Source organism: Marmota flaviventris, chromosome 1 (assembly GCF_047511675.1).
Source record: "Marmota flaviventris isolate mMarFla1 chromosome 1, mMarFla1.hap1, whole genome shotgun sequence".
Lineage (NCBI taxonomy): Eukaryota > Metazoa > Chordata > Mammalia > Rodentia > Sciuridae > Marmota > Marmota flaviventris.
This window is the reverse complement of record NC_092498.1, coordinates 91,170,303-91,191,410: the sequence shown is the minus strand read 5'-3', so window position 1 is coordinate 91,191,410 and position 21,108 is coordinate 91,170,303. Positions and strand designations below refer to the sequence as shown.

The window sequence follows — 21,108 nt, the reverse complement described above, 5'->3', positions numbered from 1 at the left end:
CTGGCATAAAAGTATTTTACAAAAGAGGTACCTTTTTTTTTACAGACACTTGTTCATGTTGTCTTGCTTTCAGTAAAACAAAATGGATTAGTGACAAAACACTATGGTTATGATGATTAAGTTATTTTATTTTCTAGTTATTGCAACTAAAGGAACAGTATTATGCTATAGAAGTTAATCCTGGTCTTACCGTGGAAGAAAAGTACCCTCATATGGTAGAATGGTAAGTGTGTATGGAATGGTGGGAACCTGAAAGCCTAACAAAGCAGTGTTACAGTTAAAACTGATGGTTTTTTCTGCCCTGTCTATACTGTGTACAAGGACATTCTTCAATCATGTTAAAGCAGTGAATTGAATTAAACATAAAATAAATTTTTATTTTCTAATCACTCTAGGGTTTGCTTTTTAAGTTCAGTAGAACTAAATTTAAAATTCTGCATTCAAAACCAAGAATTTTTTTTCCTTAAAGTATATGGACACTCCAAGTGCAGTGGTATACAACTGTAATAAGGGACTCAGGAGGCTGAGGCAATAGGGTTACAGGTTTGAGGCCAACCTGGGCATGTTATCAAGACCAGAACCTTTAAGAAAGTTCCTTCTCGCCAAGCACAGTTGGGCACACCTGTAATCTCAGTGGCTTGGGAGGCTGAGGCAGGAAGATTGCCAGTTCAAAGCGAGCTTCAACAACTTAGTGAGACCCTGTCTCTAAATAAAAATATAAAAAGTGCTAGGGATGTGGCTCAGTGGTTAAGATCCCCCTGAGTTCAATTCCTGGTGCACAAAAAAGAAAAAAAGAAAGTTCTCTCTCAAATCAAGGCACTTTCTACTTCTTAAAATCCTGAGACCAGGAATATTTGTCTTCATTATCCCATTACCTAACAGGGTGCCTTGCACATGTCACCTGTATACCTGTATTTGTGGTATTGAATCTTTTTTTCTTTTTTTTGTACCAGGGATTGAACTCGGGGGCATTCCACCACTGAGCCACATCCCCAGCCCTATTTTTATTTTATTTAGAGTCTGGTCTCACTGAGTTGCTTAGTGCCTCACTTTTGCTGAGGCTGGCTTTGAACTCACAATCTTCCTATCTCAGCCTCCCAAGCCACTGGGATTACAGGAGTGTGCCACCACATCCGGTAGTATTGAACCTTGAAAATAGACTTTACCTGCATGTAGAAGCAGAATTAGAATTAGATTTCTGCATGATAGAAGAAAGGACCATCCTTCTGGGCACAGTGGTATATGCCTGTCTGTAATCCCAGCAACTCAGGAGACAGAGACAACAGGATCACAATTTCAAGGCCAGCCCCAGCAACTTAGCAAGACCCTAAAACAACCTGTAACCTGGCTCGAAATAAAAAGGGCTGAGATTGTAGCCCAGTGCTAAAGCTCCCTGAGCTAAATCCCCAGTACCAAAAATAAAAAGAAAGGACATCTAGCAAGTAGAATTATTTGGCAGTGGCAATGGAATAAAGTTCCCTTAGAGAATGAGTACGCTGTCTAATGGAAGCTGATACAGGCAGAGAGGAGTGTCATTTAGGAATAATGTAGGCAATTATTTAGATCTCCAGTGAAAAGTTAGGTTCTTTGTTAGTGAGTGGGCTGTTTGGACAGTTGTAAAGGTGAGAGTTAGATTCTAAAGCCTGGTTACACTGAGATGCTGTGTTTAGGTGTTATTACATTCATATAAAAAATAGGTGAGGTTGTATATACTTTCCATAGTAAGGTTTTTTTTCTTGCTCACTAGGTAGCTTCTTCAATACTTTTTGACATTTCTTGAAAATTTAAACTACAAGAGATGAGAAAAGTGACTTTGCTTTTACTGATCACACAGTCATACAAATGACTGTGCCATCCTAAGTTTGGATGAGGTGTTTTTTGTTTGTTTATTTGGTTTTGTTTTGGTTTTGTTTTTGGTTTCTTAACAAAAACAAGTAGGGAGCAATGACATGCCTACAGTCCCAGCTACTTGAGAGGCTCAGGCAGGAAGATCATAAGTTTGAGGACAGTCTGGATAACTTAGTGAAACCCTGTCTCAAATTAAGAACAAAGCGGGCAGGCAGAGATTGGGATATAGCTCAGTGGTAGAGCACCCCCGGGTCAATCTCCAGTTCTGCAAAACAAAAAGCAAAAATGAATCTTTATTGTCTAGAAATATATATTTTAAAAATCCCCTGTGAAAGGTGCAGTTATTTCCCTAGATATGAAGGACATATTAAACCTTATGAACACTTCATCTGGATGTCCAGACAATGGATGTATTGTTCTGTATTTGCACATTCATGTAGTCATCTACAGATACCAGGTAGCCCTTATCCATTCCCCACTTATATTCACTATCATTGGCTTTCCGTTAATCTATTGAGAAAAGGTTTGGGGTTGACAGATAAACTCATCGTGAGTACCCATGAATGCTGCAGGCTCATTGGTGACCCAGCTATTGCCTTTCCCTTGGGACTGGAGCATCAGGGCTCAAACCACTGAGGATCAAGAGAAATCTGGTTTGGGGTTGGGGCTGTAGCTCAGTGGTAGAGCATTTGCCTAGCATGTGTGAGACACTGGGTTCGACCTCAGCATCACATAAAAATAAATGAATAAAGGTCCACCTACAATTTAAAAAAGAGAGAGAAATCTGGACTGAGAAAAGACTCATAGCCCTTTTCTTTCGTTATCTTATTAGCATATTTAAGTTCTGAGTTCTAGAGATCTGGAAAATGTGCAACAAATATACACATCACATTTTGAGGCACACTAGGATATAATTCATTAATGGTGAATTTTTATATCTCAGGTTGAAATCCAAATATGTGGCCAAAAGAACTTTTCTTATACTGAAGCATGCTTTGTAATAAAAATAATTGTTTTAATGTATACTTTTGTTTCTTTTGTCACAACTCCAGGTATAGTAAGTCTCATAGTTTGATTGTTGAACAAGGTATACCAAAAGCTAAAATTAAAGAGATTGTGGAAGAATCTGACGTTATGCTCAAGTAAGTTTCTGAATGTTTGTTATTGTCTGCAGAATTGAAGTATTTTTATTTTCGATTGTGTATTTTTATTAAAATAAGATATAACACTACTCCATGGAAAAATACCCTAAATATACTACTTGTCCAAAATGGATAGTGTATGATAAGAAATCTAGAATGACAAGTTAGATTTGGTGTAGGTAATAAATCACATTTAAGTACTAATATTTTTGTCCAGATTAAACCCCTAATATTTGTTGTGTTTCAAAAGATTTGCTTATTCTGACTTTCTCCTAAATGAAATCATACCATGTATTCTTTTTCATTTTAAACATTTTTTGGCTGTAGATGAACACAATGCCTTTATTTTATTTATTTATTTATTTTTTAATGTGGTACTGAGGATTGAACCCAGTGCTTAACATACTAGGCAAGTACTCTCCCACTGAGCTACAATCCTAGTCCTCATATCATGTATTTTTTTTTCTTAGTTGTAGATGTACCTTTAATTTATTCATTTATTTATATACGGGGCTAAGAATTAAACCCAGTGCCTTACACACGTGAGGCAAGCGCTCTACCACTAAGCCACAACCCCATACCATGTACTTTTTTTTTAACATTTTTTTAGTTGTAGATGGACACAATATCTTTATTTTATTTATTTATTTTTTATGTGGTGCTGAGGATCAAACCCAGTGCCTCACGCATGTGAGGCAAGTGCTCAACCACTGAGCTACAACCCCAGCCCCCATGTATTCCTAAAATTAATTTTTTTTTAATATTTATTTTTTAGGTATAGATGGACACAACACAATGCCTTTATTTTTATGTGGTGCTGAGGATCAAACTCGGGTCCCAACTGTGCTAGGGGAGTGCTCTACTGCTGAACCACAATCCCAGCCCCCAAATTAAAAATTTCAAGACTAAGATACAAATTTATGCAACCAAGAAAATTTCTAAATTTTTTCGGAAAATACTTTTGAAAGACATGAAATTTTAAAGAAATATTTATAAAGTTTCTACATAAACTTGTTTCTAAGATTACTTCAGTCTGTTTTCTGAATTCTCCAGACGTTTTTGAAAACAATCTCTAAGAAAGTAAATGTTTTAATACATAATTAATTAAAATATTCACAATTTATCAATTATATAAAAAAATGGTTCTAGTGATTAGACTCAAGGGTGCTCTATCATTTTGCTACATCCCCAGCCGTGTGTGTGTGTGTGTGTGTGTGTGTGTGTGTGTGTGTGTGTGTGTTTGTAGTGCTGGGGATTAAACCTAGGGCCTTGTGCATGGGAGGCAAGCACTCTACCAACTGAGCTATATCCCTAGCCCCCCAGCCTATTTTTAAATTATATTATACTTTTTTTAAATTAGAGCATTGTAGTTATACATAGTAATTGGGTTCATTTTGACAAAATCATACATGCATTGAATTTGATTTCAATCCCCATTCCCCTGCAATTCCTTCCCCTTCTCTCCTCCCCACTTCTCCTTCCTCTACTATGTTGATTTTTCTTTTGCTCGTTTATTTATTTTTGATTGGCTCTTTATATGTGGTGCTGAGAACCGAACCCAGTGCCTCATACATGCTAGGCAAGCGCTCTACCACTGAGCCACAATCCTAGCCCCTTGATTGGTTCTTTCTACTTAAACATAAAGGTGAAATTCCCCATGGTATATTTATATATATATACATAATGTGATTTTGTTAAAATTTATTCTACATTTCCTCCCCTTTCTCAGCCCTCTTCTTTCCCTTTTGATAAAAAAAAGGTATGGAATGCTTCATGAATTTGCATGTCATCCTTGCACAGGGGTTATGCTAATCTTCTTTGTATTGCTCCACTTTTAGTATATGTGCTGCCATAGTGAGCACCCTTTTAAAATTTTTTATTCTGAGATAGGTTCTCACTGCATTGCCCATGCTGACACTGAACTTGCAATCCTCCTGCCCCCACCTCCTGAATCCCAGGGATTAAAAGCACATACCACTATGTCTAGCTTTAAGATGATTTTCCATATCTTTTACCACCTTTTACAATTTTCAATTTGTGAGACAAATAACAATGCTGCTCCTTTTTATTCTTTGTGGTGCTGGGTTCAATTCCCAGCACATACTAGGCAGCTGCTATTATCGCTGAACTATGCCCGGGGTAACCCCTTTTTTGTTTGTTTGTTTGTTTGTTTTTAAATTTCTTTAGTTGTGGCTGGACATGATATCTTTACTTTATTTATTTATTTTTATGCAGTGCTGAGGATCAACCCCAGGATCTCACATGTGTTAGGCAAGTGCTGTATCTCTGAGCTACACTCCTAGCCCCAACCCCTTTGTTTTTGTTTTTTTTTAAACATTTATTTTTTTAGTTATAGGTGAACACAGTCTGTATTTTATTTTTATGTGGTGCTGAGGATCGAATCTAGTGCCTCACACATGCTAGGTGAGTGTACTACCTCTAAACTGCAACCCCAGCCCCCCTTTGTTTTTTAATGACACTATATTCCAAGGTGATTACTTTTCTTTCCCCTCTCTCCAAAGGCATACCCAGAGGTTTGTTTAGGAAAGTGGAGGCACATTCAAGGGAGTTTAGTCTTGAGAAGGTTTGGGGGTAGAAAGGAGGGCATATTCAGGGGAGAATGTGGTCTACCACTAGATGGAGAAACAGCCTAAGGTGATTACTTATAAGAAGGAAAGAAATTGTCAAAAAGAGGACAGCTAAATGAATATTTTATTAATAAGCAGCAACAACTTAATTTAACCTATAGCTGAGGAAGAGTAAAAATGGAAGAATAGGTTTTAGGATCTTGGAAAGGAGAGATGTCAGAAGTTAAGAGTACAGCTAAATTCTTCTGTTCTGCTTTTCTGATGATAGGGAGAGTTAAGGAACATGTTTCCAGGCAGGTGGTCTTCCAGCTCCACCTAAATGGGTTTTTCAAGGGGTGGTTTTAATCCCTTGCTTTTTAATGGTATAAATTGTGAATGGTAGGCTTATATCTATATTCAATATGAGTCTATTTGAACTATTAGAACAGTCATTCTCAACTGGGGTGATTCTGTCCAAAGAATTTCTGGCAATGTCTGGAGGAGGCATTTTTTATTTTCATGACCAGACAGTGCCACCCAGCTTCTAGTGCTATTTTTAGAACATACAGCTTCCATGGCTGAGGGTGTAGCTCAGTGGTAGAGCCCTTTGTAGAATGTATGCCCCCCAATCCCCCATTGTACACACTGCATGTCTCTGCCTATTTTGAACTAGTAGAATTGATTAAAAGAGCTGGGCTTGGCAGCACAAGCTGGTAAAACCAGCAATTTGAGAGGCTGAGGCAGGAGAATTATAAGGCCAGCTTCAGCAACTTGATGAGGCCTTGAGGAATTTAGTGAGATCCTGTCTCAAAAAAATTTTTTTAAAAAGAGCTGGGGATGTGGCCCATTGGTAAAGTGCCTCTCCAAAAAAAAAAGGAAAGTAGTTGCTTGAAAAAGTACTCGTAGTGGTATAGATATTACCAACTGTCCTCTTGGGCAGTATTTTGAAATGAGAATATACATAAGTAATAGAATTTAGATGAAGTATTTTGTTTTTAAGCTTCTAAATGAAAAGGAGATGTATTTTGTTCTTTATTAATCATTTTGTACCTCCATCTTGCAGGGAAGGATATGAGGATTTCTTTGATAAGCTCCAACAATACAGCATACCTGTGTTCATATTTTCGGCTGGTATTGGTGATGTACTAGAGGAAGTTCTCCTTCAAGCTGGGGTTTATCATCCAAATATCAAAGTAGTGTCCAACTTCATGGATTTTGATGAAAATGTAAGAACAGTAAATCATTCTCAGATTTACTTTAAAAATCTGAAAGTATTTTAATCATGAAAATTTATTATAATTTGATATATATTCATTAAATTGGACCCAAGTTAATAGGCCCGGTATAGGACTCATGATCTTTTCCAGTGTTGTATTTTAGAAATAATATACCCTTCATAAATTTTTGCTCACAAGTTTTAAACTAATATTAAAATTTGCAAAACTTCTCTTATTTGAATACAGCAACTCTGAAGACTCTTTAGCATTCATAGGTGGAAAATAAGAAGGGAATTAAGATTGAATGAATTTTCCCAAGCAAGACAGTATGTTGTAAAATACTTAAAAATGAAAAGAAGTTGAATTCTCAACTCATTTAAAATGGTCACTAGAAGATAAGATACTTCTTAGGGCCCTTCCAACCTGTCATGATTGGCATGTACTCGAGTGCTGTGAGTCTTCTAGTGTCAGAGATAAACTTTAAAATATGATGAAATAATGTGACATGATTAAAAACTACAAAATGTGAAAACCTAACAAATAGAATTTGTAAAACCAATTTTTTTTCCAAAACATTTCTGTGTTTAATAGGGTATCCTCAAAGGATTTAAAGGAGAACTAATTCATGTATTTAACAAACATGATGGTGCCTTGAAGAATACAGACTATTTCAGTCAACTCAAAGACAACAGCAACATAATTCTGCTGGGAGACTCCGAAGGAGATTTAAAAATGGCAGATGGGGTAGCCAATGTTGAACACATTCTTAAGATTGGTTATCTAAATGATAAAGTAAGTATTCAGGTCTTTTACTTTTCTTTCAAGAAAAAGTTGGGATGAAACTTTATAGCGATTTGTTGCCAAAGGCTCTTGAGACTTTATGCCTTTTTCTTTGGGAATGATTAAAGAAGTTGATAAGCACAGAAACATGCAGTGTGTAAGGTGGGGAATTAGAGGCTGTACATTCTATGAAGGGCTCTACCCTCAGCCATGGAAGCTATATGTTCCAAAAATGGCATTAGATGCTGGGTGGCACTGCCTGGTCATGAAAATTAAAAATGTCTCCAAACATTGCCAGAAATTCTTTGAACAGAATCACCCCAGTTGAGAATGACTATTCTGGAGATAAATTTTTTGCGGGGAGAAGAACTACCATGTGGAAAAGCTCCTTTCTTAAAACATTTCAGTCTGTTTTCTTTTGGCGGGTGGGTACTGGGAATTGAACTCGGGGGCACTCAACCACTGAGTTATATCCCTAGCCTCGCTTTTGCTGAGGCTGGCTTTGAACTTGTGATCCTCCTACCTCAGTCTCCCAAGCTGCTGGTTTTACAGGAATGCGCTGTATTTTCATTTCTAAAGTCTTATGAAATTGAATGGAATTCATTTCATTCTGTCTAAAAGGGCTAATATAACAATGAGATTAATATTGAAATTATTTGAAAGTCTGGGGATGTAGCTTAATGGCAAAATACTTGTCTAGCATATATAATGCCCTGGGTTCCATTCTCCAGCACCATCAAAAAGAAAAAAAAAAAATGTGTGTGTGTGTGTGTGTGTGTGTGTAAACATATAGTATAAAAATTATTGGCTGCTTCTCCCAGAATGTTGATTTTATTTTTGTTCTTCTGTTGATTAGGTAGATGAACTTTTAGAAAAATACATGGACTCTTATGATATTGTTTTGGTAAAAGAAGAATCACTGGAGGTCGCCAACTCTATTTTACAGAAGATTCTATAAACAAGCATTTTTCAAGAAAACGTCTCCCATGGGTGCAAATGATACAAGATTTACTCATCTGTCCATCTAGCTGAAAGACTCTTTATTTATAAATATATTCTTGCTCTTGAAGTTTTCTCTTTACATAACTGAAATATTTTCAGACATGTTGAGTCCATCTCCTGGAAGCTCCTTTCCCCCACCTCTTTCAATACACTCCTCATCATATTTTTTAACCCCTAAAAAAAATGTTGAAGCCAAAATTAGGAAAAACTACCCCCTACTTTTCCAAAGTGAATTTTGTAGCTTAATGTTATCATGCAGTTTTTGAAGAGTCTTTTTACACCAGGAATGTTTATAGATGTTTTTAAAAAGTTTTACGAAATGGTGAAACAATGTGCATGATTTTAAGTATTGCCATTTATATAATTTGGGTGGATTGTGCTAATGGTATCACCATCTCCTGAAATTGTTATATTTTGTGTGAGAAAACCAGTATTTACCAAAAAAGAGTGGCATTTAATATTTGAAAAGACTGTTGGTGGCCATGTGTCACTAATCATCACAAAACATTCAAATGAAGCACTGATAATAAATATGAAATGAAAAGCCTTTTTAATTCTACTGACAAGACTATTTTTATTAATTTATTCAGCAAATATTTATTGAATACCTGTCTTGTTTTTTCCTTTCTTCTTATCTTTCATTTTGTAATATGTGAATCCTAATGCTTTTGTCATAGTGGCTGTTTAGATTGGATATTTTCAATGAGGCCTGCATAAATTATTTTCTCTTATTGAACTCATCAAGAAAAGGCAGTACTTTAAGGCTTTCAGTAACAGCTATAGTGTAGCTGGGTCTCAAAGTATAGCTAAAACTGAGTACTGCAAAGTTAGGACCCACCATTTCTCTATAGTCTGGCTTCCTGTTCTAAATCCTTAGACTTCCATAATTGCCTTTCACAGGTTTTAGACTTGACATTGTGATACATTTGACCCAGACTTTTTTTGGTGGGGGAGTGTACAATAGATTGAACTCAGCAGTGCTTTACCACTAAGCCACATCCTTAGTCCTTATTATTTTTATTTATTTTTAAAATTTTTTCTTAGTTATGGGCTGAGGATATAGCTCAGTTGGTAGAGTGCTTACCTTGTATGCATAAGGCCCTGGGTTCAATCCCTAGCACCACCAAAAAAAAAAAATTGAAAAGGGCTGGTGTCGTGGCTCAGGGGTAGAGCGCTCACCTAGCATGTGTGAAGCCCTGGGTTCGATCCTCAGCACCACATAAAAATAAATAAATGAATAAATGTTTAGCAGAAATTCATAGTTGTTGATGGACCTTTATTTCATTTATTTATTTACTTATAAGCTATGCTGAGAATCAAACCCATTGCCTCACACATGCTATGCAAGCACTCTACCACTGAGCCACAACCCCAGCCCACCTTTTTATTTTTTATTTTGAAAAGGGGCTCACAAGTTGCTTAAGCCTTGCTGAATTACTGAGGCTGGCCCGAACTTTTGATCCTCCTGCCTTGGCCTCCCAAGTTGCTGGGATTGCAGGCATATGCCACCATACCCAGTGAAAGGTTTATTTTGGTTCAGTTTTAGAGGCTGAATTAAGTGCCAGTTGGCTCTGCTGGACATCATGGTGGGAGCATGTAACAGCAAAACCATTCATTTTATAGCTAGGAAGGAAAAGAAAAAAGAACCAAACCAAAAAAATACTATAATCATCTTCAAGGGCATGCCCCCAATGACCTGAAGACCTCTCATTAGTCCCCACATCTTAAAATTTCCTTCACCTCTCAATAGTACTAAGGGCTAGAGACCAAAACCTTCAACCTGGACCTTTGGGGGACACTTAAGATCCAAACTAAGATGGGCACAGTAGTTAATGCCTCTAAGGCCAGCCTGGGCAATTTAATAAGCCTTGACTCAAAAATAGCAAGGGCTGGGGATGTAGCTCAGTGTCAGTACCACCCCAAAACTGTGTGTGTGTGTGTATGTGTAGGGGGGGGTGTCACATGGAGTTTCCATTCTATGTGGCCCTTTAGCACTTGTAGCCTTTCTGGAAGAGCTATAACTCTAATCCATTCGCAAACATAGGCAGGTGTTGCCACAGCACCATGAAGGGGCCAGCTAGGCAGCTTGCCCTTCCAGGCAGTAGTGGCTGAGATGGCCACAGGCAATTCAATGCCCTCTTTAGCCTCAAGAATAATGGAAGTTAGCAGGCAGCACTCATCTGATCAAGCCCAGACTGCCCCCTCTGCCTCAAGTTGGAAGGCCCACACATCTTCCTCAGGAAAGTTACTTCTGATTCAATCAATCTGTCTCCAGAACAGAAAACCATGTAGAAAGCTGGGCACAGTGGCACATCCCCACTACTGAGGGAGGATAGCAAAGTAGAGGCCAGCATGGGCAATTTTGGAGACCCTCTCTCAAAATATAAAAAGAACTGGGGAGCCAGGCATGGTGGTACACTCCTGTAATCCCAGCAGCTTGAGAAGCTGAGGCTGGAGGATCAAGAGTTCAAAGGCAGCCTCAGCAAAAGCAAGGCGCTAAGCGACTCAGTGAGACCTGTCTCTAAATGAAATACAAAATAGGGCTGGGAATGTGGCTCAGTGGTCAAGTGGCCCAGTACCGAAGGGAATTTAAAAAAGGACTGGGATGCAGCCCGGTGGTAGGGTACTTCTGGGTTCAATCCCCAGTACAAAAAAAAAAATTCTTGCTTCTTGCTAAACTGAATTGCTCTCTGGAATGCATTTGATCTACCCTTCATTATCCTTAGGGGTCTGCATTAAATTAAAACAAAACCTAACACTTATTCTCTACCTCCCCCACCCCCAGTACTGGGAACCAAACCCACAGCCTCGTGCATACTAGGCAAGCACTCTGCCACTAAGCTATGCCCCTGATACCCTCCCTCTTTCCTTTTTTAAAAATTTTACTTTTCAAGTTTGTCAAAATGTGCCCTCACACTTGTGATTCTCCTGCCTCAGCCTCCCATGTATCTGGGATTATAGGCTGCACCACTGACTGCTTTTGGCAAGAAGCAAGATTATTAACCTATCTAATGAATTTTAAGGAATACTGTTAAATGAAAAGCTGAGCAACTGTGACTAGGTGAAAGAGGGCTTAGGAACACTAGTGCCCAAAGCCACTGCAGCCAGGAAGGCCATGGCAACTTCCCAGAAATTACTTTTGCAAAGAGTAAACAGTAACATTTCCTTTTTAAAAACAGTATTTATTCCATTGAACGAGTGCATAGCATTTTCATGAACTATCTCAGGACTACATCAGTACAAAACAGTTTAAATTAGTAAAATAAAGCAGTTTCAAAAGGAAAATCATCGATTACTTCAGGGTAAGTGCCAATACCAACCTGGGAAGAGAGGATATTAGGCAGCAATGTGGTTAGGTTACTGCATGATGCGGGGAAGAGGCTGGCAGGTACATTGTCACTGCTTTCCTATGGCAGAAGCATAGGACTACCCTCTCCAGGACACAAATGAGCAGCAGAAAAATGTCACCTTATTTATGCTCATCTGCCGGGATGACACTTGAACCTCAGCCGCAGTGAAATTGGGGTGACTGGCCAGTGAGGCCTGGCCACTAGCCCTATGTGCATCTATCTAAGCAACAGCGCTGGAGGTGGGGGAGTGCTTTACTGAATATCAAGAGCTGGCCACCAGGTAATTCTACACAGCAGATGGAGAACCAAATTCTCTGCATGCTCTGAGACAACCTTCATTTGGTCCTCTGCTTTTTACTTTTGTCCTGGAGGCTTTTTTTTTTTTTTTTTATCCTAAAAGTTACCTACTAGTTGGAGGACCAATGCAGGTAGAAGGTGATGAACTGAAAAAACAATTGGGGGATTTTTTGAAGGGAAAGGCAGACCTCTGAGAACAGCTCCGGGTTGCTGTCTGAGAATCCTGCTGGGGCATGATGTCCTTTGTCTCTCCTGCCCATGTACAAAACATTTTTAAGACACCAGCAAGTTAAAAAAAAATTTTTTAATCTCTTTAGGTAGGCACCTGGACACCACTTCTCCTATTCCCTCCAAGGTGTTTATAACTTCTACATATTATTTGCCTTTAATTACAAAATTTCCTAGAAGGCTCACAAATCACAGTTGGCAGTACAGCCCTTCCAATCCTTCGATACATATCATGCCAAGGCCTTCTATACCGATTTTGTCTTCCCTCACTGAAAGTCCACCCCAAATTCTCACATGTGTATCAACCCACCCGATGTATGTACCAGGTACTGTGTCACCCACCTACTACTTGCTAATGATAGACCTTCCTAGAGACCCTCACACCCTCACCGCAGGTTCTGCCACAACAGGTGGCTTGGTGTCACACACTCCCTGGCACCAGCTGGCTCATGTCAGGTTTAGAGTTCGTCGTGTTTGGTCTCCTGGTCTTTAAGTTTAAACTCCTCAGCCACGACCTTCCCATCTCCATTCCGGTCCTGATTGGTGAACATATTCTTCACGATCATTTCAGCATCAAAACCAGGAGCGAGCTTCCCTTTGCCAGTTGCCACCTGGGCATGAATGTACTCTGAGAACTGAAGAGAAAGGGATAGGACGACATGAGATGTGGGAGCCAAGAATGCAGAGTCTGAAATACAGCACCTGAGGGTGGTGGGGCTGGGACTGGGGTCTGAACTTGGAAACTGATGAGAGCTTCTGGGGGACTAAATGATCAGGTTTTGTTTTTCTCCTGGTGCAGGTGAAAACCCCTGGGCTAAATGACCACAAGAGCCCCTTGGGTCCAGATAGCCAACATAAAGCAGTCACCAGGGCAGTCCCTCTCCCCACTTAAGTGGCCCACTTGAAGCTGTCTCCCAACCCTGTAAGAACACTGCTGTATGCACACATACCATGCATGCATTCACACAGTAAGAACTTACTGAGCATCTACCATGTACCAAGCATTGTACTAGACCCTTGGGCTACATCAACACACAAATCAACAAACATCTTGCCTTTGTTATGCTTGTTTTCTAGTGGGGGGGGGGATTGATAATTAATCAGGAACATAATCAGTAAATTACACATTAAGTTACAAAGTGGAATGCTCCAGAAAAAAAAAAAAAAGTGAAATCTAGCCAAGGATGGGAAGGGAGAGTGGGTTAAAGTATTCAGTCTGGTAGTCAGGGTAAAACCTCAGTCTTCAGGGAAGACTTGGGCAAAGGCTTGAAGGAAGTGAGGGAATGAACCAAACTGTTATCTATCTGCATCTTCTGAGCAGAGGACGGTGTGGGCAAAGCCCCAGGTGTATTCACAGAACAGCAAAGGAGGCATGTGGCTGGGCCAAGTGAACAGAGGGAGGGGAGTGGCAGGGAGGTGCCAGTGAGCAGATGAGGGCCTCCAAGGCCTTGGAGATGGGGGCTCTGTAGGTTCTGAGAAGCAGCAGCCATGACTACAGTGTTCTTGGGAGTGGCCACTCAGGCTGCTGTAGGGGTGAGAGCAGGAGCATCGTTAAGAGGCTGTTGCCATGATCCTGGGAGGGTAGATGATGGTTCAGACTAAGATGCTATGAAAGGGAAGTGGTGGGAGAGTCAGTCTCTGTATGTCCTCAAGGCAGAGCTAGCAGCATTTTCTGGTGGATTCTTTATGACCTGTGATCAAAAGTAGATTCCAAGATTACCTAGTGTTCTCACCTGAGCAAATGGAGGGACACAGGTGCCACAGACTGCAAGAGGTAGAGAGGGTTTCAAGGGTTCAATAAATGAAGATTTCAAGTAGGAAGTTGGATACACTAGTGCAACATGGAGGAAGAAGCCTAAGCAGGAGCAAATTCAGAAGGCATCAGGAAATGGATGGCGAAGCCCCTGGACCCTGTGACACCAAGGGAGTGACGCAAAGACAGAGGTGAGAACAAAGTCCAGGACCCAGCTGGAGGTACTGTGGGCATGGAGACCTGGGGAGAAGAGGCCTGAGAGGAAGCCACTAAGGAGAAGGAAGGAACACCAAGAAAAGTATCCTTCTGGGCACAGGTGTTTGGAAGGAAGAGGGTGAGAGGTGACTGGGATTCTGCAGTATGGAAGGCATTGGGCACCAGGGCAAGGCCAGGCTCAGTGGCACAGAGGGATACAAGCACGACAGAAGTAGGTTTAAAAAAGAATAGAGCTGGGCATGATGGCACACACCTACAATCCCAGTGACTCAAGAGGCTGGGGCAGGAAGGTCGCAAGTTCGAGGTCAGTCTGGGTAACTCAGTGAGACCCTGTCTCAAAATAAAAGGGACCGTGGTTGTGGTTAGTGGTAGAGCACTTGCCTAGCACATGTGAGGCATTGGGTTTGATCCTCAGCACCACATAAAAATAAATAAAATAAAGGTATTATGTCCATCTACAACTTTTTAAAAATTAATTAATTAAAATAAGAGTTTGAGGCCAGGCTGAGCAACACAGTGCAGCTCCATCTCAATAAACTAAAAATAAATGAATGAGTGAATGAATAAATAATAGAAGACTAAGAGGCGGGCATGGTAACACACACCTGTAATCCCAGAGGCTAGGGACACTGAGTCACGAGGATTGCCAAGTTCTAGACCAGCCTCAGCAATTTGGTGAAAACCTCAGCAAAACAGCAAGAATTTAAAAAGGTGGGGGGGGGGGGACCAGGGATATAGCTCAGTGGTAAAACGCCCCTGGGTTCAATCCCCAATAATGCGAACAAACAGACAAAAAGATTGGGAGGAAAGGAATTGGAGGCAGGAAGTGCAGACAATTCTTTTGAGGTTACGGTTGTAAAGGGAACAAAGAAATGAAAGAAAGGGAAAGACATATCAAGAGGATGGAAAATAATGGCATGTTTGTACGCTAATGGGAATGACCCAGGAGCCAGGGAAATGCCACGTAGGAGAGAAAGGGGAAAAGCTGGAACATGTGCTTGAATAAGCAGATATGGTGCAGGCATGGAGCTAGAATTCCCCAGGATTATGGCAGTACAACTAATGCCCAGCTCCATAGAGGAGCCTGTTGTACTGGCTCAAAACACTGGGTAGCTGTGTGACCCTGGGCAAGTCATTTACTTTCTCTGCACAGTTTCTTCTTCTGAAACATATGAATGATTACATGAAGCAGGGTGTGGTGGCACATGCCTGTAATCCCAGAGAGGCTATATTGGGAGGCTAAGGCAGGAGGATCCCAAGTTCAAAACCAGCCTCAGCAACTTAGTGAGGATCTAAGAAACTTAGCAAGACCCTGTCTCAAATACAATATAAAAAGAGATGATTCAATGATTAACCCCCGCCCCCCCCCCCCCCCCCCCCCCCCCCGTCCCTGTTCAATCCCTGGTACTAGGGGGAAAAAAGAATGATTGTATGGCTGTTGTGAGGGTTCAGGAATGGGCTTGACCACTGTCCTTGACCAGAGAATGTAAAAACACTTCACACCATGCAGACCTGCAGTGGGCAGGGTACTCTGGCATCAAGGGCTTGCTCAGTTTCTTCAGTGGACTTTCATTCAGAGGACATGTGTAAAGGCCCTGGGTACACACGTGTGCCGATTTCCATCAACATGAGAAATCCAGTGCAGCCTCCTCACCTTGGGAAGGCCTCACCTTCAAAACGGGCCCCTGCATCCCATAAGGCTCTCTGAGCAACTTCTGTCCCACATTCCTGCAAAGGTCAGTTACCTCTTCTAGGAGGACTTCTCCATTGCCATCCTTGTCAATTTCTTCAAAGAGGTTGGGGGACACTTCGCTGTTCCATATGAACATGTACCCCTCAGGCAGGCCGGCCACAAGCTCCAGCAGCTCAATGTCGAACACCAAGACAGCACTGCCAGGCACTTCCCCATCTACTCGAGCAATAGAGGCAGGACACAGTGTGAACCCACAGAGCAGCCATCAAGCTCACCCAGTCACACTCCCCTCCCTGGGCCTCCAAGGGCAGGTACTTCTTAGGCAAGCAAGGAAGTGTGGCAGAGGCTACTAGTTTCCTACTGTCCACAGTGACCCCTTGAGTGATGAAATCAGTGTAGGCAGGGTAGCTTTTAAAACAAATAAAGGAGTAAAATAAACTAGATTCACAAACATCACACATAGAAAGGACAGATTGCATGAGTCCCCGGGTTCATTCCCAGCAGCAAATATAAGTAAAGAAAGAAAGAGTTTAAAGGGTGGCATACACTTGTAATCCCAGCTATCAAGTTTCAATTTTATATTTAATACTCAATGTATAAATTGTATGTCAGGGCTGGGGATATAGCTCAGTGGGTAGAGTTCTTGCCTTGTATGCACAAGGCCCTGGGTTCGATCCCCAGCACCAAAAAAAAAAAATTTAAAAAAGAAAGAAAATTATATGTTTATGTGTAATAAAGATTGGGAGATGAAATATATTTCTTAATGTGTAGCTTTGAAAAACACCTCAAAGCACAGACTACAATCATAGAACTCTTGAACAAAGCTAATAGCAGAATGTTAAGAATAACTGATTTAAGATCAGTACATATAGTATGGACCCACAAGAATATATAAATGTACTATATATTGTTCAAAATTATTATATTACATACTATAAGTTTTAATTATAAATTTATTTTTCAGCATCAGGGATTGAACCTAAGGGCATTCACTCTATCTCTGTGCCACATCTCCAGCCTTTATTTTTTATTTTAAGATAGGGTCTCACTAAGTTGGTGAGGCTAGTCTTAAACTTGTGATTCTCCTGCCTCTGGCTCCTAATTAGCTAGGATTACAGGTGTGTGCCACTATGCCTGGCTTAATATGACATACCTTTAAATTCTTTCATTGTTTTCTTTTTTTCTTTTTGGTGCTGGGGATTGAATCCAGAGGCTGGTGCCTACCACTGAGCTACACCTTCAGCCCCAATATTATATATTATCTAGATTATAGTATAGTATAAATATAGTATATTATAAGTACTTATATATCAGAAAAAAATGGATACACAGCATATTTTTTAGAGGGTTTCTTCTGGGATTGATGGAAGGAATAGATAGTATTTTTACAATTATTAAAGTTTGAAGAAAAGAAAAATCAACCTCTGTCAGGAGCTGCTTTGGACAGGAGCTAGGCACACACCTTTAAGTCCTGAGTGAGGTGGTACTGAACAGGTATTGCACCCATTGCAATGCGTTTGGACCCTACCTCCACTCAGATAAGAGAGGTGCAGCTCCAGGAGTGGGGTTGGATTACACCCACTTGTTTCTTGTAACCCTACCCTTGCCTCATTTGAGTGACTTCTCCCCAATAAAACCCGGGTTCCAGAAGTGCTCCTCCTCTTTCTTGCCTGCTTTGCCCCCCTTGTGGGAGCTGTGGCTGAGGAATGGTCACTGAACCCAAAGAAAAGGTACTTTCTGTGTCTTTATTTAGTCAGCCAAAATTCACTTGGAGTGACCCTGACCAGTTTAGTTGTGTGTCATGACAAACTTCAAGTGCCAATCACTTTTATTAGCTACCACTTTCCTACTCCAGATATCAACAGCATGAAAACACTGTAAAGAAGTGTTCTTGCCAAAGTATGGTGGCACATGCTTGTAATCCCAGCAACTTTGGAGTCTGAGGCAAGAGGATCACAAGTTCAAGGCCAGCCTCAGCAACTTAATGAGGCCCTGTCACAAAAAAATAAAAAGGGCTGGAAATGTAACTCAGTGGTTAAGCACCCCTGGGTTCAATCCCTAGTACCAAAAATTGTTCTGAGGGCTACAGATGTAGTTCAGTAATAGAACCTGGCATGTCCAGGCCCCTGGTTCCATCCCCAGTACTCTAAAAAAAATTTAAAATAACATGTTCTGAATCCCTCAGATGGAGGACACATTCTGCATAAAATCACGAAGTAAAACATAACCACTGTAAGGATATGATAAAACCAGTTTTTCAGACACTTGAAAGCTCTTTGCTAAAAGGATATTTTCTTGGCTCAGAAGTAGTGAAAAGCCCACAGCATTCCACCTCTCCCAGGAACAGTTCTAGAAGGAGGCACAAGGCTTGACCCCAGAAAAATCAACTGCATCCTCCTCCAGGGACATCTCCTAGCGTGCAGAAGACTTTTGGTGTATTTCAATGAAACCCATTCTTTCTCATGAGTGTGGGGGCATTAACATGGCTCACCGAGTTCACAAACATTTTTATCCAGAAAAGAAGCTAAATACTTCACAAAATTCAGATGGTGAAAATGCCCTGACACCCCTGAATATGGTCACTTACCCACACCAGCCTCCCCATAGCCCAGGTGGGGCGGAATGACCACCGTCCGTTTCTCCCCCACGCACATCTCTCTGAGACCCATGTCCATTCCCAGCACGACTTGTCCAGATCCCAGCACAATATTGTAAGTCTTGCCTAAATTCCACCTGAAAATGAAACAGAAGAGATGAGTGAGGTCATCAACCCATTGGTACCAGCCAGGGTTCTCGTAAGAATATATCACTTCAGTGGCACAGTAGCGCACGCCTGTGATCCCAGCAGCATGGGAGGCTGAGGCAGGAGGATCTCAAGTTCAAAGCCAGCCTCAGCAAAGCAAGGCACAAGCAACTGAGTGAGTCCCTGTCTCTAAATAAAATACAAAAGTAGGACTGGAGATGTGGCTCAGTGCTCGAGTTCGATCGAAAGGGAGGGAGGGAGGGAAGGAAGGAAGGAAGGAAGGAAGGAAGGAAGACATCACCTCTAGGATACTTCTACCAAAGATATAATCACCAGCTAATCGTGAGGAAACACCAGACAAACACAAGTTGCAGACAAACACAAGTGATAGAGAACTTGCCTACTTGATAGAGTGGTAGAGTACTTGGAGGAGCACAATGGAATTCCCAGGATCCTCTGGCTATAAAGGACCTTACAGGAATACTTGGTAAATGTAAAGTGAGTCTGAGGATTACAGGGTACTAATATATCAATAATTTCCTGATTTTTTAATTTTTTGCCTGTGTTGGGGATTGGGCCCAGGGCCTTGCACATGCTAGGCAAGTGCTCTACCACTAAGCTACATCCCCAGCTCCTTAACTTCCTGATTTTAATGAATGTCTGAGTTACACAGGACTTATTAAGTTTGTAGAAAATGCACACTCAGGTATCAGGAGTGACAGGATATCAAGGCAACCTGCTCTCTAGTGGTTCAAGGGGAAAGAAACATTCTTTATATCCAGTTAGGCACTTTCATGAGAATTTTTTGTTGTACGTAATATAGTTATGACCCTGGATTTTAGATTCAGCAAGACCTAAGCTTCAACCCTGATTCCACCAGTTCATTCAATTCTGGGAAATGTAATCTATCCATTTGCTTATCTATAAACTGGAGATAATGTTAGCTATCTCACAGGGATATTCTAAATAGCCAGTAGTAAAATAAGGTTGGCACAGCAGAGAGCAGATAAAGAGCTCAATAAACGGAGAGTGTAAAGTGCTTTTGTCTGTAGCAATCTATGACTCCAAAAAAAAACACTAAGCTTAATTATCCTTGATGCCCACAGACCCCAGGGAACCCAGGCAAAAAAAAAGTTGGCTCTCTCACCTCAGTCATGACTGAAAACAATTCAAAATCTATTTCAAAATCTACGTATGGCATTCCTATCAACTTCCCAGAAGCAAACTGTGGGCATGTTCTTAAATGCCAAGGAGGAAACTCCCTCTGAAGTCCCTTGATGTCTATCACCAGGTGGTGACAATACAGATAGGACATCCCCTGAGGGTCCCCTCAGGCTTCCCACCTCCCCTGGGTCCATGGCTGCTGCTGCTTTTCCTCCTCCCACTGGTTCCCAGGCCAGGGTGGCTTTCAGGGGCCTGCAAACCCAAACCAGGCCTGTGTTTGTCCGACCTGGGAAGGAAGCCACATAAGGCCACCTCTGGCACAGGATGCCTTGGCCAGAGGCCCAGGAGGAAGTAAGTCGCCCTTTGTGCCCCCTGCTCTCAGCCCATGTGGTCAGCAGCACCCAGGAGCTCTCACACTGCCTCTCTCTGGGCACCAACCTGCAGGATGGCTCAGTCTCAAAGTCTCACAGAATCTTCGAGAACTGCCTTAGTTATCAAGTAATGAACATTTGTCCTTCCTCCCTAAGGTCGGTTTCAACACGATCACTAATGACTGAATAATAATGAATCCTCCAAGGAAGTAATTTGTTCTCATTTGTCATCTCTGAAAACCCCACTAGTTTATTACTTATTTATTTTAAGGGCCCAGTTTTTCTAATGCCTTCCTCATTCCTGCTGTGTCTCCTGACTTCCCTTCCCTCCCAAGTTTCCTGCTTCCTGCCAGCCCCTCCACCCTCTCTGGCTCTGTGCCCAGGCTCCCATCTCGAGATGGGACCTTCCTTCTTTTATTTGAAGCTCACACCCAGAACAGACCAGCAGGGAAGTCCTGCTGCTGTTCCCTGACAATTTACACAAAATACAAATGACTCTGAAGCTACAAAATGGAGTTTCTCCTAAGAGCAAGCAACCCGCATCACATGACTCCTGAGGGCTCTGAGAGAATGTTCCACAAAACACATCAGAGGGCAGGAAGTCTGACTTTTCCCACAGGAGATGCACATCCGAACCACTGAGGAGTTCCTTTGTTCATTTCCCAGCCCCACATCCCCTTTCTTCCGCCTTAGGAGCACCAGACAGGAATGTGGACACTGGCAAGAGCAATGACAGC

General features: G+C 41.3%; 2 protein-coding genes, 1 non-coding gene and 1 pseudogene across 7 annotated transcripts in view; 1 reads left to right on the top strand and 3 right to left on the bottom strand.

Moving 5' to 3' along the window:
* Positions 1 to 9,115, top strand: part of Nt5c3a (5'-nucleotidase, cytosolic IIIA) — a 50,691-nt gene extending 41,576 nt beyond the window's left edge. For 4 of the 5 annotated variants that reach the window (XM_027939676.2, XM_027939679.3, XM_027939681.2 and 1 more), the window contains 5 exons: positions 138 to 223; positions 2,901 to 2,990; positions 6,621 to 6,783; positions 7,366 to 7,566; positions 8,411 to 9,115. In XM_027939676.2, the coding sequence (XP_027795477.1) occupies positions 138 to 223; positions 2,901 to 2,990; positions 6,621 to 6,783; positions 7,366 to 7,566; positions 8,411 to 8,512 (642 nt within the window). In that variant the 3' untranslated portion in view covers positions 8,513 to 9,115. The remainder of the gene's footprint in view (positions 1 to 137; positions 224 to 2,900; positions 2,991 to 6,620; positions 6,784 to 7,365; positions 7,567 to 8,410) is intronic. The other variant, XM_027939677.2, reaches the window with a different exon arrangement.
* On the bottom strand, positions 2,234 to 2,396 carry LOC139702800 (small nuclear ribonucleoprotein F pseudogene; annotated as a pseudogene).
* LOC114096235 (U6 spliceosomal RNA) lies at positions 4,746 to 4,852 on the bottom strand. The gene has a single exon (XR_003583383.1). It is a non-coding gene; the product is annotated as a U6 spliceosomal RNA (small nuclear RNA).
* A 2,602-nt stretch (positions 9,116 to 11,717) lies between the features above and the next one.
* Positions 11,718 to 21,108, bottom strand: part of Fkbp9 (FKBP prolyl isomerase 9) — a 47,923-nt gene continuing 38,532 nt past the window's right edge. Inside the window, exons 8-10 of the mRNA XM_027939637.2 lie at positions 18,681 to 18,826; positions 16,146 to 16,309; positions 11,718 to 13,066 (exon numbers count right to left, since the gene is read on the bottom strand). Of these exons, the coding sequence (XP_027795438.1) occupies positions 12,890 to 13,066; positions 16,146 to 16,309; positions 18,681 to 18,826 (487 nt within the window). The 3' untranslated portion in view covers positions 11,718 to 12,889. The remainder of the gene's footprint in view (positions 13,067 to 16,145; positions 16,310 to 18,680; positions 18,827 to 21,108) is intronic.